The sequence below is a fragment of the Pseudochaenichthys georgianus genome, chromosome 4, assembly GCF_902827115.2.
Source record: "Pseudochaenichthys georgianus chromosome 4, fPseGeo1.2, whole genome shotgun sequence".
In the NCBI taxonomy this organism is placed as follows: domain Eukaryota; kingdom Metazoa; phylum Chordata; class Actinopteri; order Perciformes; family Channichthyidae; genus Pseudochaenichthys; species Pseudochaenichthys georgianus.
The window spans coordinates 7245875-7269823 of record NC_047506.1 but is presented as its reverse complement, the minus strand read 5'-3'; the positions used below and the strand labels follow the sequence as shown (position 1 = coordinate 7269823).

At 44.4% G+C, this 23949-nt stretch overlaps 1 protein-coding gene across 3 annotated transcripts in view; it reads left to right on the top strand.

Moving 5' to 3' along the window:
- Positions 1–20806, top strand: part of unc13a (unc-13 homolog A (C. elegans)) — a 55181-nt gene extending 34375 nt beyond the window's left edge. For 2 of the 3 annotated variants that reach the window (XM_071202842.1, XM_071202841.1), the window contains 13 exons: positions 566–709; positions 834–911; positions 1114–1191; positions 1390–1478; positions 2001–2147; positions 2550–2673; positions 6158–6187; positions 7996–8052; positions 8171–8251; positions 8912–9059; positions 18833–18925; positions 19617–19776; positions 20507–20806. In XM_071202842.1, coding sequence (XP_071058943.1) covers positions 566–709; positions 834–911; positions 1114–1191; positions 1390–1478; positions 2001–2147; positions 2550–2673; positions 6158–6187; positions 7996–8052; positions 8171–8251; positions 8912–9059; positions 18833–18925; positions 19617–19776; positions 20507–20795 — 1518 coding nt within the window. In that variant the 3' untranslated portion in view covers positions 20796–20806. Of the gene's footprint in view, positions 1–565; positions 710–833; positions 912–1113; positions 1192–1389; positions 1479–2000; positions 2148–2549; positions 2674–6157; positions 6188–7995; positions 8053–8170; positions 8252–8911; positions 9060–9791; positions 9849–18832; positions 18926–19616; positions 19777–20506 lie in introns of all 3 variants that reach the window. The other variant, XM_071202840.1, reaches the window with a different exon arrangement.
- The last annotated feature ends 3143 nt before the right edge of the window (positions 20807–23949 follow it).

Here is a 23949-nt window from a genome sequence, read left to right as displayed (position 1 = left end):
AATATTGTCTGCTTATCTGTATTGTTGTGTTGCATTGTTGGAGAAGCCTGTGACCTACGATTTTCAACGACATAATTACTCTGTAGCTATGTTAGTTTGACAATAAAGAACCGTGAACCTTGAAGGCGGCAGTGAACCGCAGTGACAGTAGGATATTGTGAATTAATGGCCTTATTCTAGAGTTTGACTGCAGGAGAGCCGTCTGCACCTTATTACCCAGACTCCCCAGAGGAGCACCTTCACACTCACCTCCGGCCAATTAGGGACAAAGAGCTAACCAGTTACAGGGAGATAGACAGGAGCTCCCACCTGTCACCCAATGGCTGTCTAACTGGCTCTACGGGAGGTCTACCGCTTGGTTCATGTGATGGAAAATATCAAAGGTTCAGTTTAAATGTGTCTCTAATGATCCGTCTATTTTGTGTTAGGGGCCCGGATGTCACATATAACTAGGCCCATCAAATCACATCTTCTCACCTGCTGCTCATAAATTGTCACTTATGCCTTGTCCAAGTTATTTTCAGCCCAGTTTTTAAACTTCTCGCACACCTTTTCTGCCCTACAGTTCCAGGTCACATCCGAACATGCTCTGTTCTCCTGTTCGGTGGTGGACGTGTTTTCTCAGCTCAACCAGAGCTTTGAGATCATCAGGAAGCTCGAGTGTCCGGATCCACAGATCGTAGGACACTACATGAAGCGATTTGCTAGGGTAAATACAGTTTGCCGTGAAATCACACTTTACAAAATCAATGTACAACAAACGGGTCTTTAAAAGTTGTTTTCAGAACAGCTTTATGATGATAACATGTTGCTCTTTCTTGTTACCCTTTCAGACCATCAGCAATGTGCTCTTATCTTATGCTGATGTCATTTCCAAGTTGTTTGCCAACTATGTCACCATGGAGAAAGTGGTAAGTGGTCGAAAACGGGATGAGTCTGTGAGGGTTTTCACAATCAGCTCTTGGAGTTCTAATATATAATATTCTATATAATACACATTTGAGTCTTAGTTAAGTGCTGTTGTTAAGTGAAGTGAGGTCATGGTTGTTATATGATTGTTTTATTGAATCCTGTACCCACAAGATAAAGATCTATTTGTCTTTCTGTCCTCAGCCCTGTATCCTGATCAACAACATCCAACAGCTGAGGGTTCAGCTGGAGAAAATGTTTGAAGCTATGGGTGGAAAAGATGTTAGTCACTTTTTGTTAATGTCCTCTGGAGTTCAATATCCCGACCGAATATTGACAGGCTTACTTTTTGTTTTATTGGTATTTGGTCACAATTGCCATATCCAGACAGTCCCAAATGTGTCCATAAGGGGTATTATTATTTCAAAACTCTCTGCCCAATCACATAACCAGCTCTGTGTTTCCATACCCGTGCTTTAGCTGTGTGTGGAGGCCAGCGATTTTCTTAAGGACTTGCAGATTAAGCTCAACAATGTCATGGATGATCTCAGCAGGGTCTTTGCCGTCAGGTAATAACACGCTCACACACAAAGTCATTCATGCAAGAGTTTGACATTAAAGGTGGGGTAGGTAAGTTTCAGAAACCGGCTCAAGATACACTTTTTGTTATATTCCATGGAATGCTCTTAACATCCCGATAGCAATGAATATCTGAAGTGCTTTGACAAAAAATCCATAAAAAAAATGTCATCTGTAGAAGCCGTAATACTGTAAAAAGTACAACCAATCCGTTTAGCCGGCCCGGCTAAACGGATTGGTTGTACTTTTTACAGTATTACGGATGGCCTGTCAGCCTTCCATCGGGGCACAAACTTCTCTCGTGCCCTCATTGGTCATGTGCGCGTTCGTGTGTGTTGGAGGAGGGGCTCTATAAGGAAGTGGCAGATTTTCTCCGGTTGTGTATTTTCAAATTCTAGCGATCTCGAGCCGGTTTCTCAAACATACCTACCCCACCTTTAATGTGATGTATATTTTGAGATTTACTGACGATGCAGACTTTGTTAATATCTCTTTGTACTTTTCCCTTGTAGTTTCCAGCCTCACATAGAGGAGAATGTGAAGCAGATGGGAGACATCTTGGCTCAGGTGAAGGGAACCGCGAATGTGGGGAACGCCAGCAGCGTGGCCCAGGATGCCGACAACGTCCTGCAGCCTATCATGGAGTTCCTTGACAGCAAGTGAGGCAGTCTGTTATTTTAATAGAATCTAAATGGGAACATTTATTACTTTTACCCACTTAGTGATATGCAAACACAACAATGGACACAGTTTTGTCTCTTAATGCACTTGTAATGGTCTGGTGGATGTCTGATGTTAGGGAATACATTTTAACTTTATTTTATAGACATGTAATGGATTTTCTTAAGCTAACATTATTGCTCAAACAGAGACATAAGAAGGACTAGGAAAGGCATTGCCTTACTCTAGGTAAGTATAATCAGGAGATAAATCCCCCAAAATCTGAGCTTCTGGGCTTTTCTGACAAGCCTTCAAGCGAGGGATTTTAAATCCGCGGTCGCCTCCTTCTGCTGCTTATTATTCATCGCTCCTTCCTCTCTCCTGTCTCGCCCTCCTGCCAGCCTGACTCTGTTTGCTAAGATCTGTGAGAAGACAGTGCTGAAACGTGTGTTGAAGGAGCTGTGGAAGCTGGTGATGAACACCATGGAGAAGACCATTGTCCTGCCGCCACTCACGGACCAAACGGTGAGAGTGAACAGACAAACACACACACACACACACACACACACACACACACACACACACACACACACACACACACACACACACACACACACACACACACACACAGAGAAACACTAAGTCGTACAAATACACACAGAAATGCTGCTGAGCCACACATGTCGGCACTCATTGCACCCTGTGCCTGCTGTACATGCAAGAATGTACATGTTTAGTGAGGATCTGCTCTCACACACACACTCACTCACTCACTCACTCACTCACTCACTCACTCACTCACTCACTCACTCACTCACTCACTCACTCACTCACTCACTCACTCACTCACTCACTCACTCAAGGGATCTGTTTCCCAGAAAGCTTACTGATTATTTTGTTTAAGTGACCACACATATTTGGTCCGATGATGACCAGTTAATAAGGTAGATATACAAAAAGGAATGGACAAAACATGTAACACACGTACTTCCAAGCATGCACAAATACATACTTACACACACCTCCAAGAGGAGGAGATGGAGAACAAGGAAGGGAATACAAAGGCAGACATTTTGTGTGTGTGTTGTGATTTAAGATGGCCCCCTTATAAACAAATGATCAATCTACTTTTTCTCCACATATGGCTTCCTTTCCACACATTATATTTAGCATCGCCCCCAGTGCCTTCATTCATCCAAGCAATCAAGATGAAACCCTGGGGTAAAAATACAAAAGGAGTGCACCATATCATTCTAACACCAGCTCATGGCTGCTCTCCAGTATGTCAGACAACAATTATCCTGAGAGATTTCTGATTTATGAGTAACTCATATCAGAGTGGCAGAAATAGTTTTGCCCGAAGGATCCGGCCCACTTTCAAAAAGAATCAAACATTTTGGAAAGCAGCCTCTTGTTTTCTTTTGTTTTTGGATATATGTGTTCTTATTTGTGTTTGGTTATTAACTGAAGAGCCTCATGTCACTGATAATAAGGTGATTATTGATCTCTGTTCACCATTTACAGCAAAAGCCAGTTATCTACACAACTGGTTGAGCCTCAGTAGCCATTGGTAAGCAATTAGCCCCTGTTCCAATGAGTTCATTCAATCAGAAAAAAGAAAGCGCAACAAAAACAGGATATATTGGACTCACGCAAATGCCACATAATCATCTCTGTCATAGATATTTATCATTTGAAGTTGCTAAGAAAAAGCTATAACTCTTATATCTTCTATTGTTTTAAATGTTCCTGTCTTAAAGTTAGTAATTCGCTGGCCCCTCTCACTTTCTGACCTGTACTATAAGTCCAGGCTTAAGACAGGTCCCAATTGGTCCACGTCCCTCCAGCCCTGAGGCCCAAACTTGTGTTTTTTGATTGATGTGGGGCTCTTTGCAGCTTTGACTGACCCTTCTCTCTGGTTGTTGTCGTTGTGATTACAATTACATCCCGCTCCCACCGCTCTTCTTCCACAGATGATTGTAAGTACAGCACTCCTGCGTGTGTGTCTGTCTGTCCGTCCACGGTGGTTGGTTCTCTGCTATATGTGGCTGCGATCTTCCCCTGTTTTTTACCCCACATCACACCCTCTCCCTTTTCACTTTCAAACCTGTCTTTTTCCTCCTCTGCTGTGGTTTCTCCTCCTTCCTTTTCTTCCTCATCTCTTTTCTTTTCTCCACTTCTTCTCCTTTTCTTCTTCTTCTTCCTCGTCTGTACTCCACTCTAGTCTTCCTCATCTCTTCTCTCATTTTCTGCTCCCTCTTCTTTTTCCTTCTTCCAACGCTGTCTCTCTTTTGAGAAGACAGAAGCATGGTGCATTCCTGACTGGTTTTGATAGGTCCCACACCCCTCTCAATAATCTCCACCAATCAGTGCCCCTCTCCTTTGCTGTCCTCTTCCTGAACACTCTCCTCAAACAGGAAGTGGTACTCCTCTCTTGCGCCCGGTCTTGCCTTGTTTCTTCTCATGCATTGTGTCCTTTTACTGGGACTCTGGTGGGGTGACTCTGATCTCTCGGTGGCTCGGTATCCAGTGTCCTGCCCCCCCCCCTCCCCCCCAGCCCCTTTTCCTCCTTCTGATAACCTCCGCCCTTCCCCTACTGTCCCCACCTGTTTGAAATGTGTCCCCCTTTCCACCGCCCACTGTGGGTTTGTTGCTTGCATCTGATCTATTTCAACACTGCAGTCTTTTCTCAGTATACTGTACAACACTGTACTGTATGTCTCTGCAGACCTGTCATGTTGGTCTGTCCTGGTTTGATTTCATGTTCTGTTGTTACTATGCTGATTGAAATGCTGGGATTATGTCACTGGTTTCGATGTACAGGACGACTTTTCTGGTTTGAGGTAAAGTTGGTTAAAAACGGTGCATTCAATGACCTATGCAAAAAATACTCTCAATGTCTTAAAGTTATTTTGTATGACTCCTACAGAATATAACAAAGTATCTAGTTTAAAATAAGACTGTGTTGAATTTCTATGCTGTGTTTTACTTGACAGTGCTCAGGCACATTCTTTAGAAGCACAGGAAGTCCTGTGTTAGTGATGCGTGTTAATCTGTTCAAATGATCTGCAGCGTTTTTTTAATTGTTTATTATCAACTGTAACCACTGGTTGTAAACATATATAGTGTATTTACTATAGTTTAGTAAGGAACGTCACACTGTTCAATAATAATAATAATAAGAGCTATTTTATTTATACAGTTGGGTCCTTTAATCTTAATAATGTTTACATTACACTACAAACTACAACTAGAGTTTGATCTCTTCTCCTTTAGAAGAACATTTAGTTAATTAGTCTTCTTTGCTTTCGTGTCTAAAGTAAGATAAGATTATTCATACTGCTTTCATATCTTTGCAATAAGTGTAGAGCGAGAGCCGGGAGTAGCTTAGCTTAGTTTAGTTTACCTTTCCCATTGTTTTCAAGCTGTATGCTAAACTAAAATATTCCTCTCCGTCATCCTCGGCATGCGTGCAATAAGCGTATTTCTGCAAAATGTTATAAAAAGTTTTCTATTACACATTCATGTATTTGTATGTAATGAATAGGATGTGTTTTTAGTAACTTTTGGATCGTTACTCAAGTAAATAGCATGTAAACGTATTACTAGTGACCTGACCTCATATCTGACTTTATAAGTGCGGTCTTGTAAATGTAGCCTCTCGTAAAAAAGCACACTAATGGATTTCAACATGCAGCGAAAGCAAGTTTTGACAGAATCCATTTACTCCTCTCAGCATAAATGCTAACCTCTCTGCTCTGCCAGCAGGCGATTTGTTAAACTATGTTGTCTTTGTTTTGCGAGAAAGCACAAAATGTGATGCTGTTGCTTTGAAGTGAAAGCTAATTAACTACCTGAAAGGATCTGACATCTCCAGGCAGTTAAGAGGACATTTTCTACATTTTGCAAAACAACATTATGCACTTTTGATTGCATATTGTCATTTAGCCAATGAGAGTGAAGTCAGACTTCACTCGCTTGAAGTATTAACCACATGCTCTCTTTGCAGGGGAGGCTGAAGAATGCTTCTCACAGTGATGTAAGGACTGAACCCCTTTAGATCAATGTGTCTTGTGTCCCTCCTCTATGTCTTCTCTCCGTGTCTTCGTCTCGCTCCCTCAGCTCGCCAGTCAAACAAAGCAGTTGAAATATTGATTTTTCACTTTTGTTTTTACACAACATCCCTCTTTAGTGCTGTTTATATGGTGTGAGTAATGCTGTAGCAGTAGCTGCCTGCTCTCCCAGCCTCACCGCTGGTCATACACTCTAATCTACGTGCAACCATTTGCGGCTCAAACGCACCACACTCCATAGGTCAAACGTCACTTAATTCCACTCAGTTTTAAAAAAAACAATCTGCAGTTTTTTGGCAGCAATGCATCACAGACGGAAAAATAGGTTGTAGTTCAGCTGCAAATTGCTTTGCGAGTAAAAGCGGCTGAGCTTAATGAGCCACATGAGGCAAAGTCAGTGACGGTTGGCATTTGAACCTGTGGCTTATGGTCTATTTAGCCGCAGAAGTGTGCTGTCAGGTTGACATCATGTAGCCGTAAAAGGTGGCTGTAAAGCCTAAATCTAGTATTTGAATTTTGTTTAATTAAGTTGAACATCACAGTTTCAATGTGTACACTGTGATGGTATTTTAAACAATATTTAATATTGAATATGTTTTAGCCTTAAACACTATAATAAAAGATTATATCATGCTTAAGGCTGTAATCAAGGATGTCATTTAAAGGTCACATTCTGTATAGTGAATAAATATGCTCTTACCAGAGTTTCACATCAGGCTGGACATCCAGGAAACACCTGCGTACACCAGTGTGTGTGAGCGTTTATGTGTGTGTGTCTGCACGTGTGTCAAGATTGCACTAGTGTCTTCTTTCTTACTACGAGCTGAACCACTTTCCCTTCTCTTCGTAATGGTGTGTGTGTGTGTGTGTGTGTGTGTGTGTGTGTGTGTGTGTGTGTGTGTGTGTGTGTGTGTGTGTGTGTGTGTGTGGTGTGTGTGTGTGTGTGTGTGTGTGTGTGTGTGTGTGTGTGTGTGTGTGTGTGTGTGTGTGTGTGTGTGTGTGTGTGTGTGTGTGTGTGTGTGTGTGTGTGTGTGTGTGTGTGTGTGTGTGTGTGTGTGTGTGTGTGTGTGTGTGTGTGTGTGTGTGTGTGTGTGTGTGTGTGTGTGTGTGTGTGTGTGTGTGTGTGTGTGTGTGTGTGTGTGTGTGTGTGTGGACTAGCATTACTATACTTGTGGGGACCTACATCTGTTTACATAGTCACGTGTGGGGACTCGCTTCCCTTATGGGGACAAATTGGAGGTCCCCATAAGGGGGATCATTAATTTTAGGGTGAAGACTTGGTAAGGGTTAGGCATGTGTTGGTTATGGTTAAGGTTAGGATAAGTCTCTAGGAAATGCATGTAAGTCAATGTTGTGTGTGTGTGTGTGTGTGTGTGTGTGTGTGTGTGTGTGTGTGTGTGTGTGTGTGTGTGTGTGTGTGTGTGTGTGTGTGTGTGTGTGTGTGTGTGTGTGTGTGTGTGTGTGTGTGTGTGTGTGTGTGTGTGTGTGTGTGTGTGTGTGTGTGTGTGTGTGTGTGTGTGTGTGTGTGTGTGTGTGTGTGTGTGTGTGTGTGTGGTGAAATGTTTTGCAATAAATGAATCACAGAAAAGTTTGATAGAGCACTTAAAGTACCTTTGGCGGTTTAGAGTGACTGTCTGTTCGTGAATGTGTGTGTCAGGAACGTCGCTGTCCTCTGTGTGACACTGAGCCTTTTGCTGCTGCCATGCGTCGTCCTGATAATAACAATACTCTTCTCCTTCTTTCTGTCTACCTTTCTTCTATCTGTCTCTTGCAGGGCACTCAGCTCATCTTTAACGCCGCCAAGGAGCTGGGACAGCTGTCCAAACTGAAGGTGCTTTTTATTTTCTCTGACGGTACTTCAGATCAAGACTGATCTCTAATTGCCTAGAAAAAAGAAATGGACTAATGGATCCTTTTTATTCTGTGCTTCTAATGTTGTCCGTGTTCAGGAGCACATGGTTCGAGAGGAAGCTAAAGCACTCTCCCCGAAGCAGTGCGCAGTGATAGAGCTGGCCCTGGACACCATCAAGGTAGAAACTCACTGTTAGGAGCCATGTTAAATGTTTTACAAATACATATTTATGGTTAGTGGGAATGACATTAATCACAATATATGCCTTGGTTTTAAAACTCAACGTTGCGCTCTAGAAGTTGTCTACAAGGATGCGGTGTATAGAGTCCCCATCTGTCAGAGTGTGAGGTTTACTTTTGTGACTTAAATGCTAAGTCATTTATTCTTTTAGGTGATTACAACCTCACATGTTTCCTTATAACTATAACTAATGTAGGAACATCTGCTAAAGTATTTTAAGAGGCAAAAATGTTTGAAAATGATCTACAAATAACTCTATTGAAGTTTTGGGCTTTCCAATATGCAAATAAAATCAATAAAGACCATGGAAACGCATAGCATTCCTTCATTTCTAGCAACTTGTGCTACAAAGACAAACACCGTTATAACTTTGGTTCATAGTTCATGTTCTTTCTGATTAACAGTCAAAAACAAAAAGAATATTCAGTTTATATAAACAATAACACAAAGCCTCTTAATACCCACATTTAGAGCCTTTATCAAAATAGTTTTTGAATGATTTCTTGTGCATCAACTAATAGCATAGTCATCTTATTGATCAATCAACAACCATTGCATTACATTTTAAATAACTTTTTTCTGTCTTTGTGTATTTTAGCAATATTTCCATGCTGGTGGCGTGGGTCTGAAGAAGACCTTCCTGGAGAAGAGTCCCGACCTCCTGTCTCTGCACTACGCCCTGTCGCTCTACACCCAGGCTACAGACAAACTCATTAAGACCTTTGTCTCCTCACAAAACGCACAAGGTAACCTTACGATCTTTACTCTCTGTGACACTTTTCCCTTTCTCCTTCTTTGGGAGACTCGTAATCCTCTTTATTTGCACTATCTTCATTTTAACATTACATAACTCTCTGAAAGAGGTCAGCCAATCGTTGTTTGTGTTAAGCAAGGCTTTCCCGAATGCTGAGCTGTATATCCTGCAAATGTCACTCATGCTTTGTCGAGCATGAAGTCGAGGCTGTAGCTGCACAACAGTTCTCTGATATGCTGAGTCTCGTTGTCGCCAGCCTTGGGAAACACAGAGGCTATTCTTCACACGATCTGACAGCTATTAGAAAAATAAATACCCACCCCCTCTTTTTCTCTCGCTCTTTGATTCTGTTGCCCAGCCTCCACCCTGCCGTCAGATGGCTACATAACGGCCATCATCTTCGTGGAAACGTTGCCGCTGACACACTGTCGCCGACCGCCGCTGGTAGAAATGCCATTTGAGCGGATGATCGTTGAAAATCGAATTAGCAAAATGCCATGTGGTTTCCGGGGGAAACCTAAGTCCTTTTTGCATGTTGCAGGATTTCACAGCAGATCCGAAGAACTAAAAAGAGCTGATTTGAGTGTGTAATCAGAATCTCTCCCGACTCTAGGAACGAGACTTATAAATGTCTGTTTTTCTACTCTGTTATTCTAACGTTCAACTCTGCAAACGTTTCTTCTTTCTCCGTCTACTCCCTCCTTGTGCCCCGTCTGTGGGCCAGTGTTCGGCGGGAAGGGGGTGAGGTTCACCACTAGTGAGGATGTTTACCCAGAAAAGGGTATGTGACATTCAGGTTCAGGGCCTGAGACATCAAGGACCACCAGAAAGCCTCCAGACCAAAGCCCAACTCCTTCCACCCCACCCCATGTGCATCCCAAAACCCCCCCGCCTGCTCAAACTCATCTCAACAGACACACACAATGCACCGATTGATCTATCCCTGCCTCTCTGCACACACATACTGTACCTGCATCATCGTAACAATGAGAACATTGACTTTATGCATCAAAGCATGTCATGTACACACTGATGTCTGTCTGTAAGGAACTGCACTGAATACATACGCAATGGAGTGTATGTATGAGCAGACACTAAAGCATGATGCGCTGACATCAGGCCAAAAGAATGGAAATGCATTAAAGTGTGAAGGAATCCTGATCCAGCATGATGTCACCCAGAGAGGCCCGAGGGCTGAGCGAGTGTGTGTGAGTGTGTGTACACGTGGACGAGAGGAAAAGTGACTGAGCAGAGCCAATGTGATGGAGTGAGACTGTCCTTAAGGTTGTTGAAGCAGAAGCACACTGTGTCGTCTTCTCCCAGCGAGGAAAACCGAGAGGAAATCCTTTTCCCCCCCCGGCGCTCCCACCCCTGCCAGTGTTTAAAAACGCTGATGGAGAGGATTAGGATTATTATGAAGAATTATGATGGCTCATTTTTGTCTGGGAGGGCTCCCTGTCCTCGCTTGCTCATCATCACACACAAACACACACACACACACACACACACACACACACACACACACACACACACACACACACACACGTTAAAACACACACAAATAACTCCCACGTGCAGCACGATGAGAAGGGGTGCTCAACTCAACCCCCCCCTCGCTACACAGATTGAGCCAATCATAAATAGTCCCTCAGGTCATGTGGTCTGATTTCTGTCACTTTAGATTAGTATGGAAAGGTTTGTCTCTCAAACACTCACACAGAAGCACTTTAGTTGGAGCTGCAAAAGCTCCAGCACACGGACAGTGCTATGCAAAGTGGTGAAGGCTCCAGAGAAATACTTGTAAAATATATATTGCATAACAAGTTGTGTTATTTCCTCTGGACAGAAGCCAATGAGATATGCATGAAGGCAGTATATGCAGCAGATTATTGCTGAAAATTACACGTAGATACTCAAAACAACACAGCCTTTGTGCTTTGTTTATACTCAATGATAAGTCTGAAATTGTGTAACCCTAGTTGCTTTTTTTGGATCGCATGACGGACAGACTATAACCTGATGGAAGGTCTCATCACGGGGAGTTCAGTCCACACATTTTTACTCAGACATTCGGACGGTTTTAAAGTAAAAAATGTGTATTGATATCGTCTCAGTGGCTATACATTCTAACATGACATTTCCAGTTAGGTGTTCATGCTTATGAAATGTCTCTGTCCCCATAGTGGAGGCATACATGGTATACAAAGTGTCTTCATCCTTCCCAACAGCTGCTAGATGTCCTTGACTGTAAGGATGCAAATGAACTTCCTGCCAAGCAGCTTTCTCTGGATAGTTGTTAGAGTAGATGATTAGAGCAGCATGACTGTTTGAGGCTGAGTGGAGTTTCATTCTTTGTATCTCCACCATAGCTTGGATGACTGTTATCCTTACATACTGCGTTCTATGAGCTGAATGATTTGTAATATAAATAATCAAAGGTAATTCATATTTATGCGTCAACTTTGGTGATGCTTTGACTCAATCACAGCTCGAGTTTGACATTGAATGTACATTCTGGTGAAGATTTCCAATATGTTGGGGAAATGTCTGAATGCAGTGTCTATTGGAAAAGAAAAACCTGCTTGCTCCTGGCAACATGTTCCTGCCTCCCAGCCAGAAAAGTTTCTTTCTCATCTTTTATGGATGTCGTCCATAGAGTAGACGAGCCCAGATGGATGACTGCTGCTCCCTTTGGTCCCGTTGGCAGCGAGACCAATAATCCCATAATGCTCCCTGGAGAGATGCAGAGAGCTGCATGCCAGGAACACACTGCCGTCTAACTCCCACAGACACCTTGTTTAGTGGGCGTCTGGTTGGAAACACACACACACACACACACACACACACACACACACACACACACACACACACACACACACACACACACACACACACACACACACACACACACACACACACACACACACACACACACACACACAGGCTGCTGGTAGCGCCACAGAGATACCGTTGACAAAGTGAAGACACTAATTAAAACATTGAACATGTATGCCCATCTGTCACCATATCCTTGTGGATAGGCTATTCTGGACCACTTGCAGCACAAAAACACAAACTAAGGAATGAATTGTCCACCTTCACCCTCCCAGACAAAAGAGTTGGGGTGTGAGGGGAGCCATCACTATCTTCTTTATCCTAAAATAGTCTTACAGCTAGAAGTATAGAGCCAAACCAAACCAAGAGCTTAACTTGAGCCAGGGTGCAGAGTTGAATTATCTTGGATCGGGGTGAGCCGACCCAAAGTTATATATATTAGGCTTTAAATGCAAAGATATCTCTGACTTTAACCATTCGTTTGAATAATATAAGTAAAATGTAAGTCCTGTCCTTACAATTCATTTATACAGAGAAAACTCCTCGAAGGTCTTTACAACCTGGACACCATACAACACGATAGTTACGGCTGTAACTACGGTTCTATGAGTCCCGGATGACCGCCAGAGGCGGTGCTTTAGCACTGGATATGTCCATCGCGCGCGCATGCGCAGCTCGAGTACCAATAACAACAAAGTCACCTGTGACCCACGTGACACCGGCTATATCAGCCGGTATTGTCAGAGGATCTGTTCCCCGAATCTTCTCGCGAGCACACAAGAATTCTGAGTGACAGGGAACTCTGGCGGTCATCCGGGACTCATAGAACCGTAGTTACAGCCGTAACTATCGTTCTATTTCGTCCCTACTGACCGCCAGAGGCGGTGCTTTAGCACTGGATGACCTATACCAACAATGTCATGAAGAATCCAAGCCCTTGCTCACCACTGGAAGCAGCGGAGCTCGGCAAAAGGACCACGCCCAAAGAATGGGGAGTGGCGACATTGACCTGATGACAACTGGAGAATGTGCCAGAAGATGCCCACGACGCCGCGGCGCAGATGGTCTCCAGGGGCACCCCTCTCAGGGCAGCCCAATATGTTGAGATGCTCCTTGTAGAGTGGCATCTCAGCCTGGTGGCAGGGGGCGACCACTGGCCCCGTAAGCCTGTGAGATGGTATCGACAACCCAGTGGGGAAGCCACTGGTTAGAGGGCCTAACCTCCTTTAGTGCCGCCAGGGCAAACTCAAGAGTTGCTCCTCCTGCCGTATACAGGCAGTAGCCTTGATATACGCCCTTTGGGCACCCCCCGGGCACAGCAACTTCGATGTGCCGTACTCCTGAATGTCAAAGCGTGCCAGCTGGGCAGGCTGATTGAAGTGAGTTTGTGGAAGGACCCCGGGCGGGAATGCCACATTTGCCCAAAGGGCAACGCTGCCGTAAAGCCCCTCTCATAAAGAGGGACACCGACCTGTGGCACCCCGCCGTGGCGCCGTCGACCCGAACATGTCGGGCAGAATCGCAGCCACATAAATTCAGAGTGGAGTGAGAACGTCCACTATCTAGAAGGGACTGTTGTCTAAGCAACAATGTACATGCTGTCCCCAAGGAACACGCACATTCTTGCCCCCCAGTTGGGGTAGAAAGTGCGTGAGTGCAAGCTGCACGGCCCGAAGCTCTAGCACGTTGACCCGGCGCGCACTCTGCTGGGCAGACCACTGACCCTGAACGGTCCTGCCCTGCCGCACTGCACCCCACCCTGAGAGACATGCACCTATGGTGATGGTCTCCTGGCGGGATGGGATGGCGCCCATGGGCACGCCTACCAGAGATAGGCCCTGCCCCTCCAGCGTGACGGAGAGTGGAGCAATGCTGCGACACCCTGACTTCACTGTGCCTGTGCCACTTGGCGTCCAAGTGAAGGCTGTTCAGCCACATCTGCATGGGGCACAACGACAGCGGGCCTAAGGGCCCAGCGGCCGAGGCAGCTGCCAGTCTGCCCAAGGGCCGGAGGAACTGAATATAAGGCCCCCTCTTGCCCGGCCCACGTGGAAGTAGGCATCCCTCGGTTGGGAACCACTCCACCTGTGCGTATGCAGTAGTCAGCATATAAAATGGCAGCACCTTCGGGAATCTGTTGATTCCTCTGAGGTCCAAGATCGGGCGAAATCTGCCGACTTTCTTGCTCACGAGAAAGTATGCCGAGTAGAACCCCCTGGCTAAGCAGAGGGTCTTACTGGGTTGATTGCGTCCTTGGACAAAAGGACGGACAACTCTTGGCCCAGAGGTAGGGCCCCTGCCGGATCGCTGACGACTGTCAATTAGACCCAGCCGAAGGCTAGGGGCCGGAGCTGCGGTCTGTACCCCTGGGTTAAGGTGAAAACCACCCAAGGGACGGAAGTACAGACTGCCCAGAAACTGAGCTGCTGCTGGGAAAGCAGCCACCGACCACCCACGGGATTTCAGAGCCCAGCCCCCCGGACCCTGGAGCCTCTTGGGGGGTTCCGGTCAGGCACGAGGGGGGAGGGGGGGGGGGGGGGTTAGCAGCCCCTACACCGGGCCCAGGCTGAAGGGCCAAGAGGCGACTTCATCATGCCCCTATCGGCAGCTAGCCGATCCACTTTAGAGGACAGCCTATTTCTAGTCCTTCTATTGGGGGGAGCACACAAAGCCATCGCTCCCTCAAGTCGCCGGGAACGGCCGAATTGATCTGGAGGAGTACGTGACAAGGAGAGGTGTCTGTTGGCTGCTGCCAGACGTTCCACCTCAGTGATTCGAGCCACTCTGAGCACCCGAGGCATGCAGCTACAGCTCATGCAGGTGTTTACCGTGAGAACCTCCCTCAGATGCTCGAATTTCGTCCCCACTGACCGCCAGAAGCGGCCGAGGCAGGAGGGGCAGTGGTCGTGGCCGTCCTCGGGCTCAAGAGAAACCCTACAGGCGCTACATGAATGAACCATTCTGTGGGTAGCCAGATGCAGCGTAGCCGGGAGCGGGTGCGGGAACACGCCTTCACCAGCTACCTGCTTAATGGAAAGAGTAGAGCGTTGCTGCTACTCGCCGAATAGAAAGAGGGATGTAATTACACCCACGTTACGGCAGAGGAAGCGGGATCACTGCCTTCACCTAGCTGGATTAGTAAATAAGGCAGTTTACCAAGAGCGGGGGCGAAAACACTGCCTTCACTGGCTGAGCTAGAGGCGAGTGCCAGATGCAGCGTAACCGGGAGCGGGTGCGGGAACACAGCCTTCACCAGCTACCTGCTTAACGGAACCAGGCAGTTTAGCGTCTACCAGGAGCGGGGGCGAGAACACTGCCTTCACTGGTTAAATTAAGACGAATGCCAGATGCAGCGTAACCGGGAGTGGGTGCGGGAACGCAGCCTTCACCAGCTACCTGCTTAACAGAAAAACAAGGCAGTTTGGCGTCTACCAGGAGTGGGGGCAAGAACTGCCTTCACTGGTTGAGTTAGAGACGAATGCCAGATGCAGTGTAACCGGGAGCGGGTGCGGGAACACAGCCTTCACCAGCTACCTGCTTAACAGAAAAACAAGGCAGTTTGGCGTCTACCAGGAGCGGGGGCGAGAACTGCCTTCACTGGTTGAGTTGTAGACGAATGCCAGATGCAGTGTAACCGGGAGCGGGTGCGGGAACACAGCCTTCACCGGCTACCTGCTTAACGGAGAAACAAGGCAGTTCCGCGTCTACCAGGAGCGGGGGCGAGAACACTGCCTTCACTGGTCGAGTTAGAGACGAATGCCAGATGCAGCGTAACCGGGAGCGGGTGCGGGAACACAGCCTTCACCAGCTACCTGCTTAACAGAAAAAACAAGGCGGTTTGGCGTCCACCAGGAGCGGGGGCGAGAACTGCCTTCACTGGTTGAGTTAGAGACGAATGCCAGATGCAGTGTAACCGGGAGCGGGTGCGGGAACACAGCCTTCACCGGCTACCTGCTTAACGGAAAGACGAGGCCGTTTGGCGTCTACCAGGAGTGGGGGCGAGAACTGCCTTCACTGGTTAAGTTAGAGTCGAACGCCAGGTGCAGTGTAACCGGGAGCGGGAACACAGCCTTCACCGGCTACCTGCTGAACGGGAAGAGTAGAGCGGTGCTACTACTCGCCGAACAGAAAAAGGGATGTAGCTACATCCGCATTACCGGTAGAGGGAGCGGGAGCGAGCGCACTGCCTTCACCTAGCTGGGTAAAATAAAGAAGCCAACAGTATACGCAAGACGTTAGCCGAGCGGCTGCTGCTAACGATCAAGCGAGATCAAGTCAAATAACACACATGTTTAAGACCAGATAACTAGCTTCTAAAGAATAGAATAGCACAGAGCCGTAGTTACAGCAGTAACCATGGCCAGGGCTCACACGGCATCTAACCGTAGTTACAGTAGTAACTATGGCCAGTACTTACACGGCTTAGCACCGTCGTTACAGTCGTAACTCTGGCCAGTACTTGCACGGCTTGGAACCGTAGTTACAGTAGTAACTATGGCCAGTACTTACATGGTTTAGAACCGTAGTTACAGTAGTAACTATGGCCATTACACGGCATAGAGCCGTAGTTACGGTATTGCCTATGGCCAGTACGTGCACGGCTTGGAACCGTAGTTACAGTAGTAACTATGGCCAGTACTTACGGCTTAACCCCGTAGTTACAGTATTAACTATGGCCAGTACTTACACAGCTTGGAACCATAGTTACAGTAGTAATTATGGCCAGTACTTACGGCTTAGAACCTTAGTTACAATAGTAACTGTGGCCGGTGCCTAAAAGTGTCAGCCAACGGCTGCCCACTAGACAATATAATATTGGGAGGATGAAATCCTCCTTAATGGCCATACATGCAGAGCACACAGCACACACAGTGAAGATTGTTCTCTGCATATCGTCCTAGTGCTAGGAGTCTAGTACTAGGAGCAGTAAATACCACGATATAGCGCTACTGCAACCATACCATGCGTTTACCGGGAGCAGCAGCGAGAGCACTGCCCTCACCGGCTGAGTTAAATAATGAAGCTTAACCGTACATGCAAGGTGTTAGCCAAGCGGCTGCTGCTAACAATCAACGCAGCCAAAGCTGGGACTCAAATGCTAATGATAGCTCGGGCACAACGCCACAAGCAGAACTTTCAAAAGAGCATAAGGGCAACTTTATGGGAGAGGAAGCGGGAACACTGTCGTCACCAGAAAGTCTAAGCCACAAACAATAAGACGGTAATCAGGACAACTTGGCTGGGAGCGGGTGTGGAAACACAGCCATCACTAGCAACAAGCTGACACAAACCTGTCTGTCGAGGCTCTGCACAGCCGGCGCAGCTCCTGGAGGACGCGTCTAACGACCCATAGCTCCGACTGTCAGTCGCGAAGCTTCACGCGGCCAGCTGTTTGCAGAGAAATCCCTCCGATCAAACGTTCAAGCCTGAACGCTGTAGGCTACGAAAACGTAGCCACGGTACCCTCGCGCAGCGAGAAGATGAAAAGGAACAGATCCTCTGACAATACCGGCTGATATAGCCGGTGTCACGTGGGTCACAGGTGACTTTGTTGTTATTGGTACTCGAGCTGCGCATGCGCGCGCGATGGACATATCCAGTGCTAAAGCACCGCCTCTGGCGGTCAGTAGGGACGAAATAGAACTTGTATTACACGTACAGGACATACAGACATTCAATACTGTCAAATGTATAGGGAAAACATTAATATTAATGAAAGAGTACATTTATATTTGGAGGGCAATCAAGAGATATGGCTTTGGACATCATTTGGGTCCAAAATGTATGTTAATAATAGTTCTCTTTGGCTCATGCTACCCTCTTACATGATTCATACAAATCGGACGCTTTTTCTGTATTCCTGCTGACGAGTAGATAAACGAACCCCACTGAAATCATATCCTCCTTGGCGTAGATGGAGGATATTGACCTGGAACTTCATTTTAAGTCCTCCAGATGCTCATCACTCATTATTGGGAGGGATATCAGTGATGCCGTTCTTTACTGAGAGGCTGTGGTGCTTCTCTCTTCGCACGCTTCTTCTCCTTTCTTGCCCCTCCTCTTTCCATGCTTTGGTAAAAAAAGGTTTACCAAGTAATGGGTGTGTCCACCTGTGTAGATCCATCTGAGCATGTCAGGAAAAGCACACTGTGGGTTTACTTTCTCCAGCTTCTTCTCTGCCTCTAAATAACCACCCTGCATCCAAACAGACAACTTGCATCTATGAGTGGGCACAAATGACCGTCCTCACTGATCCTAATGATCGCCTTTCAATCGCTGAATCTGCGCAAAGGCTATTCAGTTGTTGCCTTTCTGGAAAAACTAAAAGTTGTTTCAGGTCACGGCAAAAGTATGTGTAGTATGTTGAAAATATCAGAAAAATAGACATAGTCAAAACAATTGTAAAGTATAGTATGTAAAAAATATGGCAGAATATATTATGTTAAAATATCAGAAAAAAACACAGTGTGTCAAATAATTTGAGAAAAAAACTACGTCGTGGCTTAATACAGGAAGCTTCTGTAGAAGATATTTTAAATGCATTACAGAGAATTACTGAAACTACCTTTTTAAATCGTTTGCCCACTCATAGCAGCTCTGTCTTTCCACGTCAAGACCACAACAGCTGCACCAACAGATCACTACGCCTAAGTTTACGTCCTCCTGTTACAAAGTGATTAGTTCATTGTTTAAACAAATGAGCGCATATTCAATATTCCGTTTAATATCCAAAAGGTTTAAGTCAAATCCATTTCAATGTATCACTTTATTAAATTGAAATGGAAGTGTTCTGTAACCTTTCAAAATGAGGAGGACGATCTGGGCCCAGTGGTTTGTGGGAGTGTTTGGTCTGAGAGAGAAGCAAGAGGAGTCCATGTTTCCACATTTGAAGGCTTGAAGGGGAAAGCCTGACTCTGTCTGTCCCCTCAGGATCTGGAGTGGACGATGCTGTCGGAGAGGTGTCCATCCATGTGGAGATTTTCACCCATCCTAACACAGGAGAGCACAAGGTCACAGTGAAAGGTAAGGGACTACTTTTCATACTCACAATAACACAACTTAATAACTTTTTCCTAAAAGTCCTATGAATGAGATCAGAACAGCTACTGAGTTGCATGTCAACAGATCCAACTCAATTAGAGATGATCAGTGGATGAAGTGGAAAACACTAATAAAGAGCATGTGATAGCATTGAAATCTTTTGAATAAGCAGGCACATTGATTTTGACCTGGGTGTATCTCTATCAGTTGTATGAAATATGACCAATTTGTTTTACATTATACAGGTTGTAGTGTCAAGATATTCTTTATACTCAAGATATACGGTGCTTAGAAAAAAGTACTAAACCACTGAGGAAAATATCACAGTATATTGTTTTAAAACAATGAATCAAACTATATTTGATATGGCTTGATCCACATGTCGGATTAATGACTGCACAAATCTAAACGATAATCAAATTCAATATCATATGGCAAAGGCATAAATACCTTTTAGCATGCAAAGACTTTAATGAAGTAATATATAAATGATCCCTCATCTCATTATGAATATGGCACCTGAGGGAGGACCAGCATTTTCTTGTTTTTTAATTTTCTGTTGACTCGTGTTTTTTTACCGCTCCGAAATGTTCACACATTTTCTCCTCATGAATCTTTCTCTCGCTTTCTCTCACTCACACCTTCCCACTCTCCTCCCCTCTCTCCGTCTCAGTGGTGGCTGCCAATGACCTGAGGTGGCAGACGCAGGGAATATTCCGGCCATTTGTGGAGATCTATATCATCGGCCCTCACCTCAGCGACAAGAAGAGGAAGTACGCCACCAAGTCGAAGAACAACAGCTGGGCCCCTAAATACAATGAATCCTTCATTTTGTGAGTAGAAATACTGATGAGTTGTGTTTTTGTTTGTTTTAAGGTTAGGTTTCATAGTTTAGTATGTCGAAAAAAATCTGAAAAAAAAGACAGGATATTAAGTTGAATATATTAGAAAATGTGTCATAGTATGAAATGTCAAATCTACACGAAAAAGTATATAGTGTGTTGAAAATATGAGAAAAACAAAGACACAGTATATTATGCCTTAAAAAACATATAATATAGTATGTCGAAAAAACAACACAGTATAGTATACTGAAGAAATCAGGAAAGATGACAGGATATTAAGTTCAAAATATCGGAACAAATGTCATAGTATGAAATGTCAAATATATACGAAAAGGTAGATGGTATGTTGAAAATATGAGAAAAGCACATAGTATAGAATGTGGAATTAGTTTTTTTCAAACAACATTGTATAGTACATAAAAAATATAAGGAAAAAAAGACATAAAGTATGTGGTAGATATCAGAAAATAGGGCATGTAGAACCTGTGTGATGAGATGAAATCCTCTCCTCTGAAACAACATAGTACAGTATGTTGAAATTATCAGAAAAACAAAGACACAGAAAAGTATATGGTATGTAGACAATATGAGAAAAAAGTAAACCCATCGAATAAAGAAAAAAATAAACTACATTGTATAGTACATCAAAAATATAAGAAAAAAAACGACATAGGGCCTGTAGAACATTTGTGATGAGATGACATCCTGTCCTCTGCAGCACCCTGAGCAGCGAGGTGGGGCCCGAGTGCTACGAGCTGCAGGTGTGTGTGAAGGATTACTGCTTCGCGCGAGAGGACCGCACTGTGGGCATGGCCGTCCTGCAGCTGAAGGACATGGCCTCCAAAGGCAGCGTGGCCTGCTGGCTGCCGCTGGGGAAACGCATCAACATGGACGAGACGGGCCTCACCGTCTTGCGCATCCTCTCCCAACGCAACAACGACGACGTGGCCAAGGAGTTCGTCAAGCTCAAGTCGGACCAGCGCTCGGCAGAGGAAGGCCGCAGCTAAAAGACACAATTAGTTTTAAAAATGTTTGAAGCTCAATCAGACGTCGATACCTACTGCCCTGGAGCTCTCCTGAGCCTCTGCTAGCCACTGCCCTGCTGATCCAGTTTTGTAAAAGCACAGATAACAGTCACCACACATCCAGTGCTGTAAATACACCCATGTCAGTAGGTAGAGTACAGTGCTGAACAACTCATCTTTCATTTTCCTTAAAAACGCACCTGTGTCTTTAACGGTGCAAATATTATCAGCCATCCTTTTGATGAAAAATGACATAGAGTTTAATCATACAGCTTATATCTACTTTCCTCTGTCTGTAGAGGTTAGTCACGCCATTAACACACATACACCTCAATCTACTAGTTAAGAAAATATATTGTAGCCTTTCATATTTTGGTGTCCAAGTGCCAACAGATAATCGCTGAAGTATAGGACCAGCCCTAAGCACAACTGACCAATTAAAAACAATGACTGAAAAAGGCCTAAAACATTCCAGATATCGGGCGGGGAACAGAGATAATTTAAATATTTATTTATAGTTATTTTCCAAATTGTATTTATATTCAAATATATCATAATATACAATATATGAAGGACATATGTAAAGTTTTTTGCAGGATTGTTCAATGGACGCGTGGGATTTGAAAGATTGTCCTAGTCTGTCTTTCTGTCCGTCTCCCCGGTAACAGAGCACACTGCCTGACACCCTCAATGCCTTCTGTCTCGTTGACCCTCGTATCGTCTTGATGGAGAGATGAATCTGATGAAAACACGCCTTCAAGCACTGTGATTCATCAGTGTGTGTGTGTGTGTGTGTGTGTGTGTGTGTGTGTGTGTGTGTGTGTGTGTGTGTGTGTGTGTGTGTGTGTGTGTGTGTGAGAATCTGCGTTTTTGAGCATGTGTGGAGCTCATGATGTGTGTTTGTAAAATGTTCCACTGTTGACCTCATGTAGCCGCCCGTGTTGCCTGTTACCTGCAAATATAATCACAGAAAGCCATCACAAGCTAAGAACTTCACACGGTTCACATTCAGATTTAGATTTTAGAGGATTTACAAAGTGTCTTTTACTCGAGGGAGGATCGTTCTTATATCTTATGATGGGGGATTTACATTTTTTTGTTTTTGTGCTACTGTAAACATTCCCAACTGCCCTGTACTGGGTGTGTGAGCGGGTCATGAAAGGGGATGAAAAAAGATCTTGACTGCCAATGGTAAAATGCTCTGAGGCAAAATATCTACGTGTTGTAAAAAACCACATCGCACCACATGAAGAGCATGAGTAAGTGATGATCTATTACCCATGATCCCTCAGCTGCAGGTGCTATAACCCTGATACCTAGAAGCCAGACCTCTGATAAAGGGCTGCAGATCCAGAGCACACCAGGTCTGGATCTGACATTTAAAAGGGGGCCTACAGCTTAGTAGAGATGTAGTGTGGAAATCTAGAAGCACAGGGTCTTTACTGCACCCATAATAACACGTCGATACTCTGATCATCTCATTTATTGTCGGAATTTCACATCGAGGCTTCAATTCATCCTAGAGATATGTTAAAACTAAGTGTTTGAATTGACTGTCCAGCATGACTCTTAATTCTATTTTCATGAATGCCCGTTTTTTAAAAGATTGATTGGTTTATTTCTATATACGAGATGTGTATGTTTGTCGTGAAGGAAAAAAAAGAAGCATCCAGGCTGTTTTAAAAAAGAAGAAAATCTACAGGGTGTTAGTTTTTTCTATTTCTGCCTCTTTTTTTTATAAGTTCCCCCCCCTCCCCCCAAAGCACTCGTTCGTAAATGTTTAACAGGACCCCTCTTTTGAACAAAGTGTAAGAACTGAACTCTATGCATCTAGTCTATAACAATCTATGTAGATGAGTAATTTTCAAAACAGTCTTCTAATGTTTACATTGTGGATTATTCTTATTATATCAGCAAGTGTTTGTCTGATATGTTGAACATGCTGTCTCTCGTAATGGGCCAAAAATCGCAGCTGTAGTAGAGCTGATTAGAGTCTGAGATTCGTTTGTACAGCCTTTCAGCGCTGAGGAAATTACTCTGCAACGGAGATCGATTATTGTCGTTGGGCGTCGTAAATAGCTCGAAACACGTCAGACTATGTGAAGTGAAGTTTGCTGCTCTTTTGTAGACTTGAATATTTGGGTGCAGTTAACGATGTTGTGTGTGTGGGTGCACAATTTGGATATGTAGCTATAAATGAAAGATATATGAAGACCACGTACACACTGGCGATGGAAAACAAGCCAATTGGATCATTTGATTTTCTCCATTAAGAGCCAAATGAACAAACTGCTAGCTTCTAACTTTATGTAAAATAACCCATCTACCTATTATGTTGTCCGTTTCCGGTGAGTACAAGGTTTACAAAGGACCTCTGCACACGTCTTTTAATAACTTTAAATAACTGTCACATAGCTGGAAATGCCACGAAAAAATAATCTTTATTTATTGCTGTTGACAATGATACTTCAGTCTCCTCCCTCAGAGGGTTAGTTTGCGTGTTGAATTGGCATGTACACACTTGAACACAGAAGTTCTAATGTAGAAGCACAAAGAAAAGCAGACGGACATGCATGATCTGTCCTGTCTAGCTGACCTGGCCACGCAGACAGACGGCTGCTCAGACAGTCCTGTACTTCCAGAAAAAGTGCATGATAGGAACAATGAAACTAAAAAGAATTTGTTTTATTGTGCCAGCACGCATAACTACTTGATGTTAATTTGCCAATTGTTGTCTCCTTTTATTTTGATATTTCATTATTGTTTTCTATTTTTCAAATGTCTGTGAATATATAAATATGTATTACTGATGATGTGTAGTGATACAAAGTACTCGCATGAGAATTTTTTTATACACGAGATGTTTCTAATTTTTTGCGTTTTTTTTATTCTGGTTGTTCTTATTGGGGGTTGAGGTTACTGGGACTGCAGTCTCGTTGTGTTTCTGCTTCCAATAAAATATGAAAAAAGGCTTAATGTCATTGCTATTTCTTTCAAAATGCACAAAGATATATCTGCACATTTGCTAATCCTGACTACATCATTGCCTAATCCTCTTCATACCGTTTTAGTTATCTAAGATTTACATGATTAACCTGTGACCTTCTGCAGTTCAGTCACTAATCCACGGATAATT